Below are 20172 nucleotides of genomic sequence, written 5' to 3'. Positions count from 1 at the left end.
CCTTTCTTATATAAAAGAGGATAGAATGTGTGCGTTGTCTCCCATCTCTCATCGTAATGTATGTTTGTGTAGGTTTGCAGATACTGAGGTGAGAAGCGTGGCTGTTAGTTGGATTGAGAAGAGCAGCGATGATCAGCTGGCTGACTACCTGCCACAGCTTGTACAGGTATAGTTATATGTACAAAGGCTGGCACTAAAATATGTGCTTTACATCCACTTTAAATATATTTATTCCCTCTTTATTAAAATTCTTTTTCTCATGTACTCACTCACAATTCCTTCAGTTAAAATTCAAAGTTGTCTGTTTTTTTTCTCATATGCCCACCAGGCAATAAAGTTTGAGTGTCACCTAAAAAATGCCCTCGTCATGTTCTTGTTGTCCAGAGCACAAGGCAACATAAACATTGCACACTACCTCTACTGGTAAGTCTACGGCAAAAAAATAAAAAAAAATACAATCCTAAAGGCTTTAAGCGCATGTATAAGAGAAATCATGTGATAGATGTGAAGGAAATGTATTTTAAAAAGCGATCATCACCAGATCTACAATGGTTGCAGGCTGCTAAAGGATGCTGTGCAAGATTCCACCTGGGGACAGCGCTATGAACGGGTGCTGGGTGCCCTGCTGTGTCTGTGCGGAGCCAAGCTGAGGGCAGAGCTGGAGACACAGACTCACCTGGTCACACTGCTGGGAGCCGTTGCTGAGAGGGTCCGACAGGCTGGTGGATCTACACGACAGGTTAGCGTGTGCACATGTGTGTTCGTGTGTGTGTTAAAGGCCATGTAGAATGTCCTTTCTAAACGTGTGTGTATTTGCCTATCTGCATGTTTGCGTTTGTTAGGTTGCACTCCAGGAGGGCCTTGAAAACGTTCAGAACTTCTTCCAGAGGAACAGCTGCCGACTGCCCCTCAGCCCCAGTCTGGTGGCAAAGGAGCTAAACATTAAGGTAACACACAAACACAGAGTTAAATAATTATCTGAAAGCATTAGCTGTACCTGAAGAAAAAGGATTGCGCTCTATGCATTAACTATGTGTTGTTTAAAATTGTATTCAGCTCAGCAGACCTTTTACACTACACTGACTATATCTGATTGACAAAATTATCAAGTGTAGAGAATAAATAAAATCATCATTTAATGGAACTAAACAAAGAGCAGGAATAGAAGAAAACCTCAGCTGAATTTTGAGGCTGTAAATTTTTCAGTTCAAACAATGAGCTTCTTAAGTTACAACTTCAACAAAATATAAAGCATGTGCACAAATATTCCCAAATATTACAGAGATAGTTATCATGGTTAATGAGATCCCCTAAATGATGTATTTAAACTTCTGTAAGTGCTGTACTCTTCTAAGTAAGAGGAGGATCACTGCTTGGCACAATGGGAATTGTGAGAGATGAGACACAAAGGATTACATTTGGTGACTCATGCTGCCTGCCTCCATCTGCACATTTTAGCTTTCACAGAGCCAGCTATAAGTTAATTTGCAATTAAATATAAATTTATATTACGTTTTACATCCATGGCTCTCAAAGTTTGGTCTTTGTTAACATTTTCTGTCCTGTTGAATGCAAAAAGGACAAAATGCACTAAAAGTACACATTATGATTTGATGAAGAAGTCCAGAACTGGACTAATTGTAGCTGCTCTCTTCAACCAACCACTGCACAATAAAGCTTTCTAGCACTGGTAAATGTAGCTTGTATTAAGAAATGTTACAGCTGCTTCTCTAATGGTTTCAACTATAAACCAGGACAAAAATGGCAGCTGCCAATGTGAGCCACCATCCTGTGAGCCTTAATCAAAACCTTGCTGTACCTTTTATATGTCTCGTATGATTTGTGCAGACATAATTTGTCACAATTTTAAAAAGAAATAATTAATTGTCTTTACATTATTCAAAGTCATTACTGTTTTTTCATCCTGCTGAAGTTACTGGATGATAACATTTCAGAAAATGCTAAATGTTTACAGGCTGTCTTTTCTGAGTAACATGCAGGTTTAAAAACATCCTCAAATAAATCAAAACCATAGAGAAATCACTAATCACTAAATCACTTTGGGATGTGTCTCGAAGACAACATAACAGTGTGATGTAATGCAGAGGATATTGCTGTTTGTGTGTAGGCCTGTTCCTTCTTCAACTCCAACGCTGTTCCCCTCAAACTGGCATTGGTCAACGCCGACCCCTTGGGAGAAGAGATCAATGTTATGTTCAAGGTAGTGTATACCAGACACACAATCACACACAATGTAAAATGCTGAAAATGAGTACACTGATCAGTAATTCAAACAACACCTGAGAACAGGTTCCTGTGTATCTTTCATGCATGTTTGCATGTTTTATGAGTGTAATCAAGCGAGTCCACAGTAGCACACAAACATGTTGTAACCAACTGTTTACATAGTCTTGAGCTGAACACTGCACCCCCCTGGTGGCTGAAGTTTAAACCAACCAGTAATTGATAGATACAGTTTACTCAAACAACAAATGCAAAATAAAGTGGCTTAATAAAAAAAATAAATATTTCCATAAATAATGTATTTTAATAAAATTAAATATATCGACAGAAAAAGAATAACAGAACAAATGACTTGATAATTAAAGTGCCTCAATAAAATAAAAATGGGTGAAAATAATATGTCATGACTCTTGTGTATAGTGTGCATACTGCAAGAAACAGTGCAAGGTATTTGAATAAATACTATACTGAACTGAAAAGATGTAGTGCTAAGGAGTGCTACGGATTCTCTGATTGACAAATTTTGTAAAGACTTATTGCACAGAGTAGAAAAGATTTCCTATGTGTGTATAAACTAGCTCTCTCTTGATCTATTATTTAATGCATGCATCAGGTCGGAGAAGACCTGAGGCAGGACATGCTGGCTCTGCAGATGATTCGCATCATGGACCGAATCTGGCTGCACGAGGGTCTAGACCTCCGCATTGTAAATTTCAAATGCATCTCCACTGGCAAGGACAAAGGTAACAGGCAAACACATAAAGACACACTCCCGTCAGTCGGCTTTAAATATCCATTTACAAACTAAGCACACATGTGTACTAAAAATACTCCTACACCTTTTTGTCTGTTTAATCTGAAATTGCTCCTAGCATTAATAGAAATCATTCCTGCCATGTAGCTAATTTGTTGAGTAAACCAATTACCACATTTACAGTTAAATATACTATATGACCGGTGTAATGTTGATAAAAGATTTGCTGTTGTGTAGGTATGGTAGAGTTGGTGCCTTCTTCTGACACCCTCAGAAAGATCCAGGTGGAGGACGGCGTGACAGGATCTTTTAAGGACAAACCACTGGCAGAATGGCTTCGCAAGTACAACCCTGCTGAGGATGAGTATGAGAAGGTGATACATATACTCATGAAATTCAAAGCACTTGTTAGTCTGTTTGACCTTTGACCCTTATAAATGTGAATCCTTAATCCAAACATGCAACGTTTTTTGTTTTTGTTTTTTTATTCGATTGCAGTACTCGCTTTATTTAGCCATGCTTAAAATACCCTTTTCTCCTCTCCTTTAGGCTTCGGAGAACTTCATCTACTCTTGTGCTGGATGCTGTGTTGCAACCTACGTGCTTGGCATCTGTGATCGCCATAATGATAATATCATGCTGCGCTCCACTGGTCACATGTTTCACATCGACTTTGGCAAATTCCTGGGCCATGCCCAGATGTTTGGTAGCTTCAAGAGGTGATGATAAAATCACATGTGTCATGGATGCATGTGTGAAATTGCTTGTCAGATATAGTATGCTTTGTCGCGCTATCGAGTTTTGAAGGTGTGCCGTAGTGATATGATTGATTTACAACCCTCGTAGTTCCCAGGGGACTCCCACAGCACACAGGTGATTTTTGGTTGTTGTTTGTTTTGAGTGCCTTTAGAACTGAAGTGTCAAGTTGTCAAAAACAATTTAAAAAGTGTGATCTTCACTTTTATGGATGAAAAGTATGTCAAGCATACTTTTCATCTCTGATTCATTCCACTCTACGTGGCAGGTTTTGTAGCCAGACTTTTGTGTATGGTTTATGATGTCAGAAACTAAACTGACATCAAACTTTCACCCAAGATGAGGTGAAAAAACAAACAAATCCCCAAAATTATATACCTACCCCACCGAAGACTTTGTGCATAGTAAAATATTAGAGTACATCCCTGTGCTCAAAGGCACCACAATTCCTTTGTGGGTGACCGTATTTCAGGAGCAGAGGATGATGATTTTCAGCACAGTAAGATTAATGTGTGTTTTCAGTCATGACCTGATTCTTAACTGAGATTTTCACACAGTGTCCAGGTTGGCTCTGTTACAACTACACTCTTCTATTTTTGGCCTTGGAACATTTTCTTGCTGAAATGTTTATACATTCATTTATTTATTTATTTATTACTTCATACATACTCCTTTTTCGAGTGTTTTACGTGAGAGAGGATGTCAATTTAGGCCATGTTTTCCCAGAGGTTTAAACAAGTGATGAAAAACTTTTTGCTCTCTTATGAGAAGCTGATGTCAAATCTTGTCTCCACCCTTTTTTCCCATCAGAGACCGAGCTCCGTTTGTTCTGACCTCTGACATGGCGTACGTCATTAACGGAGGCGAGCGGCCCACCAGCCGCTTCCAGCTGTTTGTGGACCTGTGTTGCCAAGCCTACAACCTCATCCGCAAGAACTCTGGGCTTTTCCTTAACTTGTTGTCACTGGTGAGAGAGAAAACACAAAAAAAAGTACATACACACATGTGCATAGTACATAGTACTCTAGCTGTTCATACACACATAGATGGTAAAACGAGTTTTGTTCTTGTACTTTTGCACTGCTGACTGTGCCATTTAACATCTTTATCTGTCCCTCTTACTGGTTTTGGCCTCCTTTTTGTCACCTTGTTTTCTTTTACACCTGCAAGAGCCAAAATAACAAGATATGCAAATCAAGAACATTCATAATAAATCAACGCCTCTCTGTCCTAGAAATTTGTGTGCAATAAACTTATAGGCTCTACTTAAGTGAAAAGACCTCTGTTTATTGCATTTCTAAAGGAGACAGTCTTGGTGTCACTGAACTGAACTGAATTATACTGATTCTTTGCCTGACCTCGCTGATTATACATAGGACAGACAAAATAGTAGACACACCTGTCGGTGCAATTAAGCAGCACCAGTAAGCACATCTTCCAAACTGAACACACAGCAGAGTTAGAAAGTTCTGAGTAATAAGTGGGTCAACATGCAGAAAACTGCTTCAGATAACTTAAAAAAAAGTCACCAAGTTGTATTCACCTCAAAAATCTCTTCGTCTGTTGTAGATGATGTCATCAGGTCTCCCAGAGCTGACCGGCTCTCAAGATCTAAAGTATGTGTTTGATGCACTGCAGCCGCACAACACAGATGCTGAAGCCACCATCTTCTTTACCAGGTAAATGTATTAACATCTCTCTCCTCCAGTCCAAAAAACAAAACACTAAAAACAATATTCTGTTAAATTCTTTGACATGTTTATTGTTTGTTTTTTTAGCACATTTTTGTTCAACTTTAATGCTTTTCTCTGATTCATTCCACTCTACGTGGCAGGTTTTGTAGCCAGACTTTTGTGTATGGTTTATGATGTCAGAAACTAAAAGTCCACCAGGTGGCAGTACATGCTTAGGAGCAAAACAGGAATGGCTGCTATCTCACCATGCAACAACAAAACAAAAAGTACAACCAGAACAAGGCATTCTTGTTTTTTTGAAAGATCAGTCAGGCTGGATTGAAACTGGAAATGTGCTTTGAATGTTTATTTCTTCAAATAACCAAAGGTCAAAGGAGCATAGTTAAAATTTAATACTTTTTGCCATATTAAATATTTAGTCTCATTTTCACCTGATCTAATGCAGATTTCCTCCCCTTATTTTCTAACTGTAACTGTCCCAGGCTCATAGAGTCCAGTCTGGGAAGTGTGGCCACCAAGTTCAACTTCTTCATCCACAACCTTGCCCAGCTACGATTCTCTGGTCTGCCGGCCAATGACGAGCCAATCCTCTCTTTCTCACCGAAGACATACACTCTGAAACAAGAGGGACGCATTGTCCACGCCTCCATCTTCTCCTTTCAGAAGAGATATAACCCAGACAAGCACTATGTGAGTACCAGTGAAGTCTCATTTTGTTTTCGTCTCATATCTGGATTTTCCCCAGACTGTAAACTGGCTGTTTCTCCTCTCTGTGCAGATCTATGTGGTGAGACTCCTGAGGGAAGGTCAGAATGAGCCACAGTTTGTCTTCCGCACTTTTGACGAGTTTCAAGAGCTCCACAATAAACTGACTATCCTCTTCCCTCTCTGGAAGCTGCCAAGGTAGTTTTGTCACTGCCCACTCACTCCCTTATCATCCAACAATGTTATCATCTTCATTAAAACCTGTAAGATACTGAACTGGCCAGGTAATTATCATGTTTTGGAGATGATACAATCTTCGCTAACACTCCCAAAATGTCATCCTGCTGTAAGCCTAATAATGAATTGATGTTTTGTTTTTGTAATCAGTGTTGTGACTACCGGACTAAGTGTTATATCAGATTCTGTAAAGTAGATCAGCTAATCATACCTTGCTTCGCTTTTTCTCTAGTTTCCCGAGCAAAATGGTGCTTGGCCGAAGCCAAATTAAAGAAGTAGCAGCCAAGAGGAAGCTGGAGCTCAATAACTATGTCCACAACCTGATGAGAAGCTCCACAGAAGTCACCCAGGTACACGCACACACAAACAAACACACTCAGTATACTGGAATGATAGTAATCAGGAATAGATTTTCAGTTTTTCTGGTCTTCTTCTAGTGTGACCTGATCTACACATTCTTTCATCCAATTGCGCGGGATGACAAGACAGAAGGTGTGGATGCCATGGCCAAAGCACCTGGTAAATACCTTCACTTTTCATTTCCATTTACTGTGTGTCATTGTCTTGACACTGTTTGTGCTTTTGCTTTCATTACTGTGCTATCATTAAGCCATGTACTGTTTATAAATATCGACAAGTAATTTACCAGTTTGTCAAGTCACTCTGTTGAGTTTGTAGGCAAAAATATTTAATGGTTCATTGAATAAAAATGTGAAATGCATTGCTCACAAAAGATCAAAGGAACACTTTTTAATCAGTATAGTATTAAGTCAGTTAAATCTCTGGGATATTGATCTGGTCAGGTGAGTATCCAAAGGAGGTTGATAATTTTGTTAAGAGCAAAGCAGCACAAACTTATTAACAACAGATGCACTAGATGAGTAAGAATGTGACAACCCACAAAACAGGAATGTTTTTAAAGTTAGAGGCCAGTGACATATTTGCCTCCTCATCTTTTCTGACTTTTTTTTTTTAAACTAGTTTTGCATATGGCTAGGGTGAATGTCACTGCTGGTGATATGAGCCTATACCAAGACCCTAGAGAGGATTCACTAGTAGTCCAACTCCTATTGATGGCACATCAATACATGCCATTGCCAGCAGGTTTGTTTTGTTTCCCAGCAAAGCCCTAAGAGTATGGAGGAGATTCTAGGAAACAGGCAGGTGAGGAGAGCTAAACACGGCTGTAGAAGGTCCTTAACCCATCAGCAGGACTGGTATCTGCAATGTGCAAGGAGAAACAGGATGAGCACTGCTAGAGCTACATAATGACCTCCAGATCAACACTGGTGTGAATGTCTTTTACCAACCAGAAACAGACTTCATGACAGTGGTCTGAGGACCCAGGTCTGGGGTGGTGTATCCATGGAGGGATGCAAAGAACTCTACAGGCTAGGCAGCAGCACACTGACTGCCTTTAGGTATTGGGATGAGATCCTTGAGCCTGTTGTCAGAGCCTATGCTGGTGCAGTGGATTCTGGTTTCCTCCTGGTGCACAATAATGCCCCGCTCATGTAGTGAGAATATGCAGGCAGTTTCTCGAGGTTGAAGAAATTGATACCACTGACTGGCCCCCACGATCAATCCAATTCAACATCTCTGCGACATTATGTTTTGGTCGCCATGATGCCCTGGTCCAGATCTGTATGGAGATCACCCAGGACACCATCCAACTTCTCAATAGAACCATGCCCCGTTGTTGTCCGGAATCTAAAAAAGCACATGGGGGGCATACAAAACTACTAGGTGCGATTTTTGTGTTGCTGCAGTGAAGGTTTGGCAAGGTGGGATAGCCTGCCACATCATTTTCACACATTTTTGGACTGTCTTTGGATTCAACCCTCTGTAGGTGTGACGCATTACACATAATACGTTACCCAGTTCATATTAGTATAAATAGCAGCATGATTGTTGAAGACCTTGTGTTAGCATGCTATTCCAGATTCATGAGAGTTATGTGTGGCGTGTGACTGTTGCAGAGCCTCCACTGAGTCCCACTTCTGGTCGGGTGGAAGGAGAAGTGAAGCTGTCAATCTCCTACAGGAATAGTACTCTATTCATCATGGTCATGCACATCAGAGACCTGGTAGGCTTCAAGAATTAAATATATATTTTAAAATACTGTTTTGATCAGTTCATGTCATTTCATTCTTTTTCTATTTCTCTGTCTGTTGTCATACAATTAATCCGTCTCTTTCCTGTCAGGTTTCTGAAGATGGAACAGATCCCAACCCGTATGTGAAGACTTACCTGCTTCCAGATCCACACAAGACTTCCAAACGCAAGACAAAGATCTCAAGGAAAACCAGGAACCCTACCTTCAATGAGATGGTTAGGAAATAATATGATAAGCTATGTTTATTATCTAGTATGACATTGTTAAGAACCATGATCAAAAAAAATGTTAGACCATTTTGATATTTACTGATTTATTTTGATATGAAAATGTTTTACTGAAGAACTTCATGGTCAGATGCCTAAAGACACTCACTTTGCTAACTTTTTCATTCTCTTTTTCCACAGCTGGTATACAGTGGCTACAGCAAAGAAACTCTGGGCCTTCGGGAGCTGCAGCTGAGCGTGCTCAGTGCTGAGTCGCTGCGTGAGAACTACTTCCTGGGTGGCATTACGCTCAGGCTCAAAGACTTTGACCTCAGCAAGGAGACGGTCAAGTGGTACAAACTAACGGCCGTTCCCTACTTCTAACCCCTGCCCACCTCCCTCTGCCGAAGCAACAGTTCTGACTCTGCCCCTTTAAGCAAAAAACAAACAAAAAACAGCGCTGCATTCAAATCATATGGGAAATGCAGCAGATGCTTACTTGAAAATGGTGGTCACCTCAGCTTGCAGTTCACTTCAGCACTACTCTTTCTTTTCCTTCTTTTCTTTTATGGATGGATTTCCTACCATTCCGATCGTTCAGTAATAATCAGCAATATTTTACTTTCAAATCTATTAAACCAAATTAACAATTTGTTCCACGTGAATCGTGTTGTAATTAGTATTCTTAAGATTTCATAAGAAGAATACTTATGTTCTCATTGCTCACAAACATGTACCACGAGCAACAACATTCTGCTGAATTTTACCATGAGGTTGCATGTAATTATGTTGCCGCGGAGGTTATTCCCATATGACGTGAATGCGTGAAAAACTCCTTCAGACGTGCCCTCAAAGGGCGATCGTTCGGGCTAATTCACAAATCTTCACACGGGGGAAGCCTGGTCTTCATTCTTCACCATTTCTTTTTTTTTTCTTCCCTCTACAGCTAATCAAGATTGTTTCTGTGACAAACAATCTCCTCCTTTTGTCTCGGTTTTCCTAAAGTGTAACAAAGAGCTGTAATGTTTTGTACATTTTGATTTTAGAGGACCAAAACGGCTTACTTTCAGAAGAGTATAAATAGGCTGACACATTTATTTTTTAAGTAATAGAAAGGGGGCTCATTTTTACATTTTCCTTGTTTATTTTCTATATAGACAAATAGGAGGCATCAGGGTTTCCTGCTTTGTAGCAGATACTTCTTGGTTAGAGCAGAGCTCCAGGAAATCAACCATGACTTTAATATTCCCCAAAAATGTGCCAAAAGTAATAAAAAGACAGTAAATTAAACCACACTTCCATCAAGGTGCCTTTGTTTGTGCTCAAGCTCAACTTGGCCTTATTACAAGATATATTTTATTAACAATATGATGTCCTTATTAAAGAAAAATCTATATTCTATAAAGCTATTTCAGTAGTTCTTCCAGAGCAGGTCTAAGTGTGGGAGTGCAACCTTTTGTGACAGTGGAGTGCCACTAAATGCACAATACTAGGTCTTTCGCTCGTGGTATTACTTGACTGTTTTCACACAGCACACTTTAAAAGGGGAATTTGTATAATAAGCTTCAGAACATGCTTTTGTACATGCTCGGGTTGAAGATTATGATTGTTTGAAGACACTGATTGGTAGTCTATTCGGTGCTTCCTTCAGGTGGTTCAAAACCACAAGTCAGGAACTGAGTTTCTTCTGGAGTCTGGACCTGAGGCTGTTTCACCTTTGGGCAGCAATGCCACACTCACTCCTAGTGCCTAATACTGGTGTAACGATGCCATAATGAGTCACTGGATGGTAATAGCTGCCAGTGAAGTCCAGAACAAGTCAGGTTTTGTGACATTTAGTTGAGGGAATGCTTTGGCAAAACAACACAAATCAGATACTGAAAGGACAACTTTACCTTAAAACGTCTTCACAAAAAAGGGAACAGGAATCCTGAGCATGAGATTAGCTGCTTTCTTCTCTACTTGCCTAACTATGAATTTAAAGTTGTTGTTAATGTTTAATAAAGAAATTAAGATAAATGTTTCTAAAAAGGTTTTTAGAGATCCACAAGACAACGTCATGTTATGATTATTAGTGGCTTCATTCGTTCTTTTAGCAGCTGTACAAAGAAAGGAAGCAGAGTCTGTATTAACATGGCCAGTTATTTATTCCTAATTGGTGACCTCTTGCCTGAATGGATCAGTGTGTACTGTAATCCTTCTTTCTTAAAGCAAATTAAATGTTTTTGGAACGTATGTGTCAAAATTGTGGTCTTTGTGTGAAATTTTTTTGAAGGTAGATTACACAAACTTGCTTACTGATTCTATTATTTCAATTTTTTTTGCCTGCAAGTCACATACAGTACTGTGCAAATGTCTTGAGCAACCCCTAATTTCTTTAGATTTTGCTAAAGAACCTTTCTATTATATATTTTTTCTTTAATTGTTCTTGAACAATAATTCTTCAGGCTTCCTGGCCTTTTTCAAGTTTTTATTTGGACGTTAGCTGCTCTTTCCCTCAATTTGAATCCAGTCTTGTACCCAACCATCTTCTGAGAATGTTTTTGTTTAAGCTACTTAACTCTGACCTGTGAGTCATTCAAGCATAAAAATGGAAACCAGTATGGTATCTACATGTTGAACAAGAACCAATTTTCCATTGTCTTATTTGCATGTATTTTGCTCACATTACTTCATTTGACTGTATGAAAATTGCCAAAGATCAGTCAGTTTGACAGGCGTAAAATAGTATTTTTGCTCCAACAAGCTGATTCCCAAAGGACTATTAACCAGAAACTTGGCATATCTTGTCATGGTTATGGATAATTTGAGAAAACCTGGAAACGTGCCGATAAACATTATCTGTAAACGGTATTCTTTAAACTGGAAAAAAATAATCTAATAAGTGATAAAGAGTCTGGGGGGTACATCTGTTTTCTTGAGAAATGGTTTCAATGTAAGGGTTTACAGCCATTACTATTAAGAGAAATGAAGGGAAAGTATTGCAAATTACAAACTGCACTGAAACTCAGTGGCAAAAGGTCTTTGTGTATTAAATCTAAATTCAAATGACTGGTTTAAGTATTTGTCATTATTTATGGAGAAGGTCAGAAAAGAGTGACACATTTCTAAAACATTGTGGGGGCTTTCATCCACCGTGTAATACCAGCTGAAAATCATCTGATTGGCAACAGCATAATTTTCAACATAATAATGATCCCTAACACACTTCCAATCCATTGGTCATGGACTGGCATTCGCACTTCCACAGCACTCAGACCTCAATGTTATTGAAGCGTTGTGGGATCATCTTCACAGAGAACAGAACAAAAGGCAGTTAAATTCCAAAGGATGTGTCCTTCAAGAGGCCTGGAGTTATTTCTGAAGATATTTGAAGAATTTATAAGAAAGCTTGCTCAAGAGTTCAGGCTGCCGTGAGGAATAAAGGTGATCAACAAATACAAATACTCTTTGAAATTGTACAGACTCTATTACAGCCTTATATTCTGGATTTCCATGTGTTCCCACGTTTCATTAAATTACTGCTCCCATTTCCCGTTTTATCGGGAGTAGATGAAGACATTTGCACAGTACTACATAACACTACAGCTGGATGAGAAATACCTTCATTTCTGCAGATATGAAGAGAAGCTATTTTACGAAAAATTCTTATGTTGTGGTGGACCACTGTCTGTGTTTACCTCCACAAAGTATACTGAGTTTGGTGACCCACAAATTCCGCTCACATGTCAGCAGCCAGTTTCTTCAAGGTTTTATTTGCATTAAGAAAAAAACAGCGCCGACTAAAGCGGTTTCAGTGTGACAAAAATTCGCCTCCTTTACACGGTATCGTCAAGAATTCACCCAGACTGAAGAAGAAGGAGGGAAACTGAGCTGATCGAGGGTACGACGTCAGGTAGCGTCAACAAAACTCCGGTCTACGTCATTGCGTCATTTCCGACGCAGGCGCAAAATACCATTTTCTGTCGCGTGTGCGGCCTCTCTTCCTCTACCGCCATCATGGGTCGCATGCACGCTCCCGGGTGAGCTCTCTTTTTGTCTTTTAAAGTTGGTATTTTACTTCTGTAGACAGGTTTTGTTTCCAGGAGATAGCTTCTAAACATGTTGTGGCTGACTGGGGACAAAAAATTAAATCTGGAATTCAGCCTAAAAGTGAGAAATTGACTTACATGCACACAGACAGTCGACATCCACCTTTAGCTAGCTTGTGGTAGCCAAGTTAGCACATTTGCGCATCGAAACGATTTGAACTCCCTGAGTTGTACATCATGTTCCATATAAATGTATAACTTGCAAAGTTTAAGCCACACGCGTTTCTTCTTACAGATAACAAAATTAAATTACTGTAAACTGATCATTTAGTTAAGATTCATGATCGGTAAGCCAGCACGAGTATGAAGCGAGCATAACCCGGCCTAACGTTTTTCCCCCGTTGCCTGCTGACTTGACGATAGTTTTTGCGTTGTTCTGACCAAACTGTCAAGTTATCACTACTAACGGGATTTTGTTTCTCGCTTACAGAAAGGGCTTGTCCCAGTCAGCTCTGCCTTACAGGCGCAGTGTTCCCACTGTGAGTACATATTCATTGTATTTCGCTAACGCGAAGTGATTGTTGCACATTTTTTGAACACACGTCCTTTATTTTAATACCGTCCCCCATTTTTGTAGTGGCTGAAGCTCACATCTGATGATGTCAAAGAGCAGATCTTCAAGCTGGCCAAGAAGGGTCTGACTCCTTCTCAGATTGGTAAGTGCTACCATTCACTCATGTAGTTTTTCTTCCCTGCAACATGCATATGTTGAGATTGATTACATCACATGACTTTAATAATTGAAGAGCACCACAGTTCAGTTCACAACTTTTGGCAGACTCAGATATTGCTGAGCAGTTTAAAAACGTTTGGCTGCACATTAGCTGTGCTAGATGCCTTTCCAGATATTTGGCTGACCATGATGTTGATACCATTATTCTAAATTTCTGCAGTAATTTTTAATTCAGAATTTCTCATGATTGTAAATGTTGGGGTTGCTGTTATCATGTTCTTGTTGTTCTTTGTCCTCCAAACTTCAGTGCAATGTAAACCAGATGTATTACACACTGTCTAGTCTCATTTTTACACCAAGTCATTCTAAGACATTATAATACAATAAGAAGTGTATGTAGTTTTTTCTGATATTTACAAATTAGGATAGATTGTATTGTGAGTAAAGTAAAGACGAGATGAAGCAGATATACATTTTCCTATTGACTGATAGCTACAGGCCTCAAGGCTCCACAGAAACTCATGTCAAATCAAAAGGTTTGGAAAAGTCCTACAAAGATTATTGCCAACTTATCTTACAGTGCAAACAATCATTGAATAAAATGATTTGTCGTCAGTGACAAAAAAAAATGTGATGCCATTCAGAGAAAACTTAGACTCTTTCTCTGTTTAGGAAAATTACATTAGCCAGATGCCACTTGTGTTACATAAATCCAGAAAACACAATTTACTCACTTTGAAATTTTTTTAGATTTGCTTTTGAATCAATATGCAGTCTTCGTTTCTCTGGAATTATTTTTAATCTGTTTTAAGACTGTTTTGGCAGATTTATGCGAAACTTAATTTGTTAGCAAAATCCCATGCCTGTTTCAGTTTTATCATGTCTATAAACCTTTCTAGGTGTGATTCTGAGGGACTCCCACGGTGTTGCCCAAGTACGTTTTGTCACTGGCAACAAAATTCTGAGGATCCTCAAGTCCAAGGGTCTGGCCCCTGACCTGCCAGAGGATCTGTACCACCTCATCAAGAAGGCTGTGGCGGTCAGGAAGCACCTGGAGAGAAACAGAAAGGTACAGCAAAGCTAGGCCAATGACCTGGAACAAGATCCTATAACATAACTTGGAAGAGAAGTTTGTTTTCCATGTAAAATTAAAAATGTAATGTTGATGTTGTCATCAACAGTTTAAAGGATTTTTATTCTTTGGAATGCACGTAATTTGAAATATAATGGCAATTGAATGCAACACGTTGTTGTTATATTTGCAGGACAAGGATGCCAAGTTCCGCCTGATTCTCATTGAGAGCAGGATCCACAGGCTGGCCCGTTACTACAAGACCAAGAGAGTACTGGCCCCCAACTGGAAGTAGTATGTATCTGTGATGCTTTTGAGATGCTTTTCTTGTTATTTGGATTGGAAAATTTAATTTTTGCAAGTCTGTTACCTGTTTGTTAGAAGAAGAAAAAAATGTAACAAATGGTAGTTTGTATTACAATACTAATCGTTTAACTGTATTGTAATGTAACATTAAGTGTATACATGGAAATGCACAATTCATTGTCATGCTCCTCATTGTTCATTAGGAGTAGTGATATTTCTGTTGTGCTAGAGAAAAACTGGAGGTAAATTAGCAGAGCAGCTACTTGGTGCAGTCTCTGCCAGTCCCCTTCACACAGTGAAACTATTTGTGTACGTGTGTGGTTTAGTGTGGATGGACACATTGATGTTCTAAAAAGACAACTTGGCCCTTTTTTATTCAGCTATAGTTTTATAGGTTTGCATATGTGGCGTTTTAAGCAGGTTATAATTTATGTGGCCAACATGAACTTAATTTTGAATATAAACTAATAATTACAACAAAGTAAAAATCATGAGTGAGTAATAGGAAAGGGATGGTTATACTTTTCCCCCCAAAAAATATATATGAAGATTAATGGGTTTTGTTTTTAAGTCAAAAGTTTTTGTTTACTAATGTTTTTTTTCCCCTTTCTGTTTACAGTGAGTCCTCTACAGCTTCTGCTCTGGTGGCATAAATTCTACACTTTTGGATTAATAAAACAGTTTAAATTGGGAGTTGTTTGTTTGTGTTTTTGTGTGTGTGTTAAGATTTAGGGATGCACTTGAAATACAGGCCAAACACTGAATACAAAAAAGAATACATTTAAATGGACTGGTTCTTTTACAGTGCTTTTCTACTCTGAGTACTCAAAGCGCTTTACACAATTTGCCTCATTCACACAAGCCTTTTTTTTTTTTTTTTTTTTTTTTTTTTTTTTTTTTTTTTTTTTTTGATGCTCTTTCTACATAAGTGCTTTGTAACACATTCATACTCCAGTTGATTCATGGAAGAGCAACTTGGGGTTAGTATCTTGCCCACTGATATTTAGCACACAGACAGGGGTCAAGCCACCAACCTTCCTAATAGTAGGTGACCTGCTCTACCACCTAGGGGAAACAAACTGCAGCAATACATGCCCATTGAGAGCAGGGCCCTATACTACAGGGAAAGTTCAACATACCCAGGACATTTTTCCATCATCTGGATTCACTTACCAACATCAGGATAAAAGGTCACATATCAGCTCGCTAACTTAAACCCAAGGTTAATAATCTAATTTTCTGTGAATTTAATTTTTCCCCACAGTGGCTGTTTCTGTTTATTTAACATAATATAAAGTGGAGTAGCTTTTCTGTAAGCAAAGGCCAAATTCCACTGTGGATCAGACTGATTTCAGAGTTATGTGGGTCTTTGCACATTTTACTAACCAGTATGTCCTAATTTAATTGTTAGTGGGGAATTTAAACTGAAGAAAGGAACAAAGTAAGCACTAGTTTTATTACACTTTTATAAGTTCAGATGGCCGCAAATTTTGAGACCTACCTGAAACACTGCCGATGTGTTTGGGAAGGTAGGATCCCTTCAGGCTTGGCACAAAATATCAATATATTTGGAAGGTAATGGTTACTAAGAAAATTACTTTTGAATTAGATACTCATTCGCAATAGTATCTATACCAACAGTGCTGTTTTTGGGTCCACTTTGACTTCACAGGGTACCATTGAAAACCGGCAGGCATACAGCTCCTTCTAACTAGCAGCTGAATACATGAAAAGTAGTTTGCATTCACAGCATTTTATGATGAATTTCAGGATCTCTTTTTAAAGCTTGTGTCTATAAACAAAATTGAAGTACTAAATAATCTAAGATGTAACAATATCATTTAACTATTAACAGTTACCCAGCGGTTAGAGCAACACAGTTGAAGTATTGAGGTTTCATCCTATTTGTGGCATCAGTGTGCAAGCATGATATGTGGAAGATACTAAAAGACTATTGATTCTAGAAGAGACATTTGAATTTCCTCAGGCCATGTGTCAAGGCCTTTGCATGCATTTTTTAAGAATTACAAACAACATTTAGTTCATACTGGTTTATTCATCGTGACATAAGACAGTAAGTTGTATTTAAATTGTCTGTGTTAACGTGGTGTAGCAAAGACTGATGAAGCTATGCAATGGTAAGATGTCCGCCCATTGATCCCTCCGTAATCCACATTGCTGCTCCTCTTATAACAGTGAAACTTGAACACAGTGATTACTTACTGGGCTTACACCCAAGTTCAAAATCATATAGGGTTTTTTCGGGGTTGGGGGGGGTTCCCCTTATAGCAGGGGCTCCCAAAGTGTGGGGTGCAAATCTGCAGTTTGAAATTACAAGTATGAACAATGAAACAGTGAATTAAACAGTGAATTAAAACTGTTAATAGGAGGATATTACTTTAAGTTAAATTTACTTTTGTGTCCCACTGGCTAGTGGGTCACACATTGCTCTTATCACTTAGCATATGATTGGGTTGCTTTAGCAATTTATAACCAACAGCCTATGATGTTGATGTGTTTCTAATTAAATTCTCAAGGAAATGCATCACTTTATCTTGTATTTTGATCAGAGTGAAGATTTAAGATTCGGTGGGCCTCAGGGGTTTTTTGTTTTTGTATTTTTTTTCAAGTGGACTGCAGTATTCTTCGGGAATGGCTGCTCTAAAGTATTGGCCACCCCAACAAGCAGATAATTCCCTATGACTAAGCACTTAGTGGGGCAATAGTGGGGAGGAAAACCTCCCTTTTAACAGGAAGAAACCTCCGGCAGAACCAGGCTCAGCCTCAGTAGACAGCCATCTGCTGCGACTGGTTAGAAGATGATGACAAAGTAAAAATAATAAATGTAAAATATAATAAATGTCAAATTGATAATTGTTGGAACAATACAATCATTATTCCTTTTTTGTTGAAATATTAAGCTGTTGTAATCAGAATTAAATAAGTATTTGGTTTTACAGATTTAGTGTGTATAATTTAACCAAATTTGATCAAAATGGATAGGTAAGCAGAAGGAGCAGTAATTTTGCTGCTGAATTGACCTACCCAACCCCATTTGTGGTTTTCAAACTGAATGTTGATCACTGGTCTGAGTCAAAGAAGGGATGGAGAACCTCCACAGGCGCGATGCACTTGTTGACATCTAAGCATAACATCACTTTAATTAGGCTCAGTCAGTAATAAATGCTGGGTTTTTGTGGCATTACACTGTCTCATATTCAAAGTGTTCATCTGTTTGAAATTAGCGCTGCAGCTTTCTTCTATAAAATAATTATTACTCATACTATAGTCTAGGACATAGTCTGGTGGCTGGCTCTGAGTGTATATGATGAACATTAGGACATCGTAATCCATAGTGAAGCAGATGGGCTACAGTAGCAAAAGTATCAACATTTATAACTGCCCGTAGACAAAATTTTAAAAGGAAGAATCCAAAAGAAAAACACCCTTCAACCATGTTATGAGTGTTGACATTGTATAATTTGTCCACCAGAGGGCACTCTGCAACTTTCCTGTTGAGAAAACATGTTTGGAATGCTGCAAGCACAACAAACAGCTAAGAGTGAAAGTGACGATAATACGACAAAATTCTTCAGATGTTACATGAAATTGTCTTGTTATGACGACTCTGAATGCCCTTTTAGGTTGAGGGAGCACATAGAGTCTGGAATTATTCTAGTCATATGGTCTAGTGTGAGACCATCGTTACCTTTTCAGGCTTTTTACCCCAAATTGTACCTGGGGCCTCATCATTTTCTTTACATATATTTAATCTTGAGGATATATACTCTGCTAGTTGATTGTGCGCCTCGGCCTGTACAGCTCACCCAGTGAGGAAAAATGAAAGGGGGGGGACAGTATCGCACGTCAGCTTGTCAGTCTGGTAAATCACAATCTCTCCACCACACAGTCCTCATTTATAAAGTGCTCTACAAACCCAAACATCATGGCTAACAGGTGGATTCTACTGTTTCAGTGCAGCAAGCCAGCAATGAACAATCACTTAGTGCTAAAGAAACAGAGTGAAAGTGGACAGCATGTCCTTGTTTTATTTTTAACTCAAAAATCATTACAAAAACGACCCCCCTTAGATTGCTTTTTAGTGCATCCAATAGCATAGCAACTATCTGGCATTTTGGTTAAGTTAAACTCGGAAGGTGGTCAAAGATTGGTTGTAAGGCAAAGGGACACAATACTGTTGTTGCTCGCCAGGTGGGCGTTTCCCAGTAGCTCTGACATCACGTGTAAAGGGAAAATGAATTAGCGGCAACCAAACAACCTAGTAGTAACATCACATTCTGTACTGGCACAAGATGGTGCTACACATTTCCTAGAAACTTCAAACAGAGCAATTATTTCTTAAATCCAGCTTACAGACAGAGTTAAATCTATGACCGATTTTAGAGGTGGGCTCCATAGTGTAATTAGCCTCAATACATGTAGTGTTTCATGTCCACTTTAAAACATGCTGTGAATAAAAGGATCAATCAGCACTTATTATAAACCTAACCTGCTCCCAAAAGTTTTTAGTTTTTATTTTCTCAGCTGCAAACTCTGTGCTGAATAAGGGTTTGAGAGTAAAGATGATATATAACAAACATAATTCAAACATAGGCTTAGTTTACGTACACAATTTTATATGAAGTCAACAAGTACAGTGTAGGTGTTTTTCTTTTTGAATTAAATTAAATTATTGGAATATCACTTGCTGCCAAGAGAAAGAAGAAATTGAGAAATAAATTTGTCTGAACATCTATATCTATATATGAAGCTCATCTGGGAAACTGTCAACTGTTACATATAATTTGCAGTGTCTAAATGTTCACAGATTAATTCCAAAGTTAACTCTTCTTCCATTTCAAAGGAGACAAAAATGTGGGATAAATAACATAGAAAGTAAACTCTAGCAAAAATACATTTATTGGGTACATTGCCATTTATGCACTGATCTCCCTGCTTTGATATCTGCATTACATTATGCCAAACAATAGGCTTTTGTTTATGTAGATGGGTTTGAAAAAGAAATTATTCAACCAAGAAAGTGTCACAAAAGGAAAGTTAAACTGCCTTCAATGAATGACGTTCCCCCCTTATCTCCCTGCAGAGGTCCAAGGGATCTTCTACGAACGATGATGCTATTTTCTGGAGTATTGATTGGTCAGTAGGCTGTGGATGTACACACAAAACATAAAGAGCTAGCACACTCCAGTGTTGCCTGTTTATAACAGCATGACAACTCTTTTGAGCACAGCTGCTACTCATCAGATGTTTCTACTCTAAAACATAATTTGCGCCTAATGTTTAAATATTAATTCCAA

The 20172-nt window shown here is 38.7% G+C and overlaps 2 protein-coding genes and 1 non-coding gene across 4 annotated transcripts in view; all 3 read left to right on the top strand.

The window, feature by feature from the left end:
* Nucleotides 1-10947, top strand: part of pik3c2a (phosphatidylinositol-4-phosphate 3-kinase, catalytic subunit type 2 alpha) — a 48260-nt gene extending 37313 nt beyond the window's left edge. For both annotated transcript variants that reach the window (XM_005459967.4, XM_025909368.1), the window contains exons 17-33: nucleotides 73-166; nucleotides 329-423; nucleotides 559-739; nucleotides 843-947; nucleotides 2129-2221; nucleotides 2858-2987; nucleotides 3236-3372; nucleotides 3548-3717; nucleotides 4565-4721; nucleotides 5324-5433; nucleotides 5931-6138; nucleotides 6227-6351; nucleotides 6623-6740; nucleotides 6828-6909; nucleotides 8370-8476; nucleotides 8596-8721; nucleotides 8914-10947. In XM_005459967.4, coding sequence (XP_005460024.1) covers nucleotides 73-166; nucleotides 329-423; nucleotides 559-739; nucleotides 843-947; nucleotides 2129-2221; nucleotides 2858-2987; nucleotides 3236-3372; nucleotides 3548-3717; nucleotides 4565-4721; nucleotides 5324-5433; nucleotides 5931-6138; nucleotides 6227-6351; nucleotides 6623-6740; nucleotides 6828-6909; nucleotides 8370-8476; nucleotides 8596-8721; nucleotides 8914-9096 — 2221 coding nt within the window. In that variant the 3' untranslated portion in view covers nucleotides 9097-10947. The remainder of the gene's footprint in view (nucleotides 1-72; nucleotides 167-328; nucleotides 424-558; nucleotides 740-842; nucleotides 948-2128; nucleotides 2222-2857; nucleotides 2988-3235; nucleotides 3373-3547; nucleotides 3718-4564; nucleotides 4722-5323; nucleotides 5434-5930; nucleotides 6139-6226; nucleotides 6352-6622; nucleotides 6741-6827; nucleotides 6910-8369; nucleotides 8477-8595; nucleotides 8722-8913) is intronic.
* A 1665-nt stretch (nucleotides 10948-12612) lies between these two features.
* On the top strand, nucleotides 12613-15547 carry rps13 (ribosomal protein S13). Its single transcript, XM_005459966.3, has 6 exons — nucleotides 12613-12734; nucleotides 13234-13282; nucleotides 13381-13459; nucleotides 14376-14545; nucleotides 14742-14842; nucleotides 15474-15547. The coding sequence occupies exons 1-6, from the start codon at nucleotides 12712-12714 to the stop codon at nucleotides 15505-15507; spliced, it is 456 nt and encodes a 151-aa protein (XP_005460023.1). The 5' UTR covers nucleotides 12613-12711; the 3' UTR covers nucleotides 15508-15547.
* On the top strand, nucleotides 15020-15152 carry LOC112847620 (small nucleolar RNA SNORA19). Its single transcript, XR_003221256.1, has one exon. It is a non-coding gene; the product is annotated as a small nucleolar RNA SNORA19 (small nucleolar RNA).
* Nucleotides 15548-20172: the final 4625 nt, after the last annotated feature.

This window comes from Oreochromis niloticus, linkage group LG7 (assembly GCF_001858045.2).
Source record: "Oreochromis niloticus isolate F11D_XX linkage group LG7, O_niloticus_UMD_NMBU, whole genome shotgun sequence".
Lineage (NCBI taxonomy): Eukaryota > Metazoa > Chordata > Actinopteri > Cichliformes > Cichlidae > Oreochromis > Oreochromis niloticus.
The sequence above is the reverse complement of the archived record's forward strand: the minus strand, read 5'-3'. Positions and strand labels throughout refer to the sequence as shown.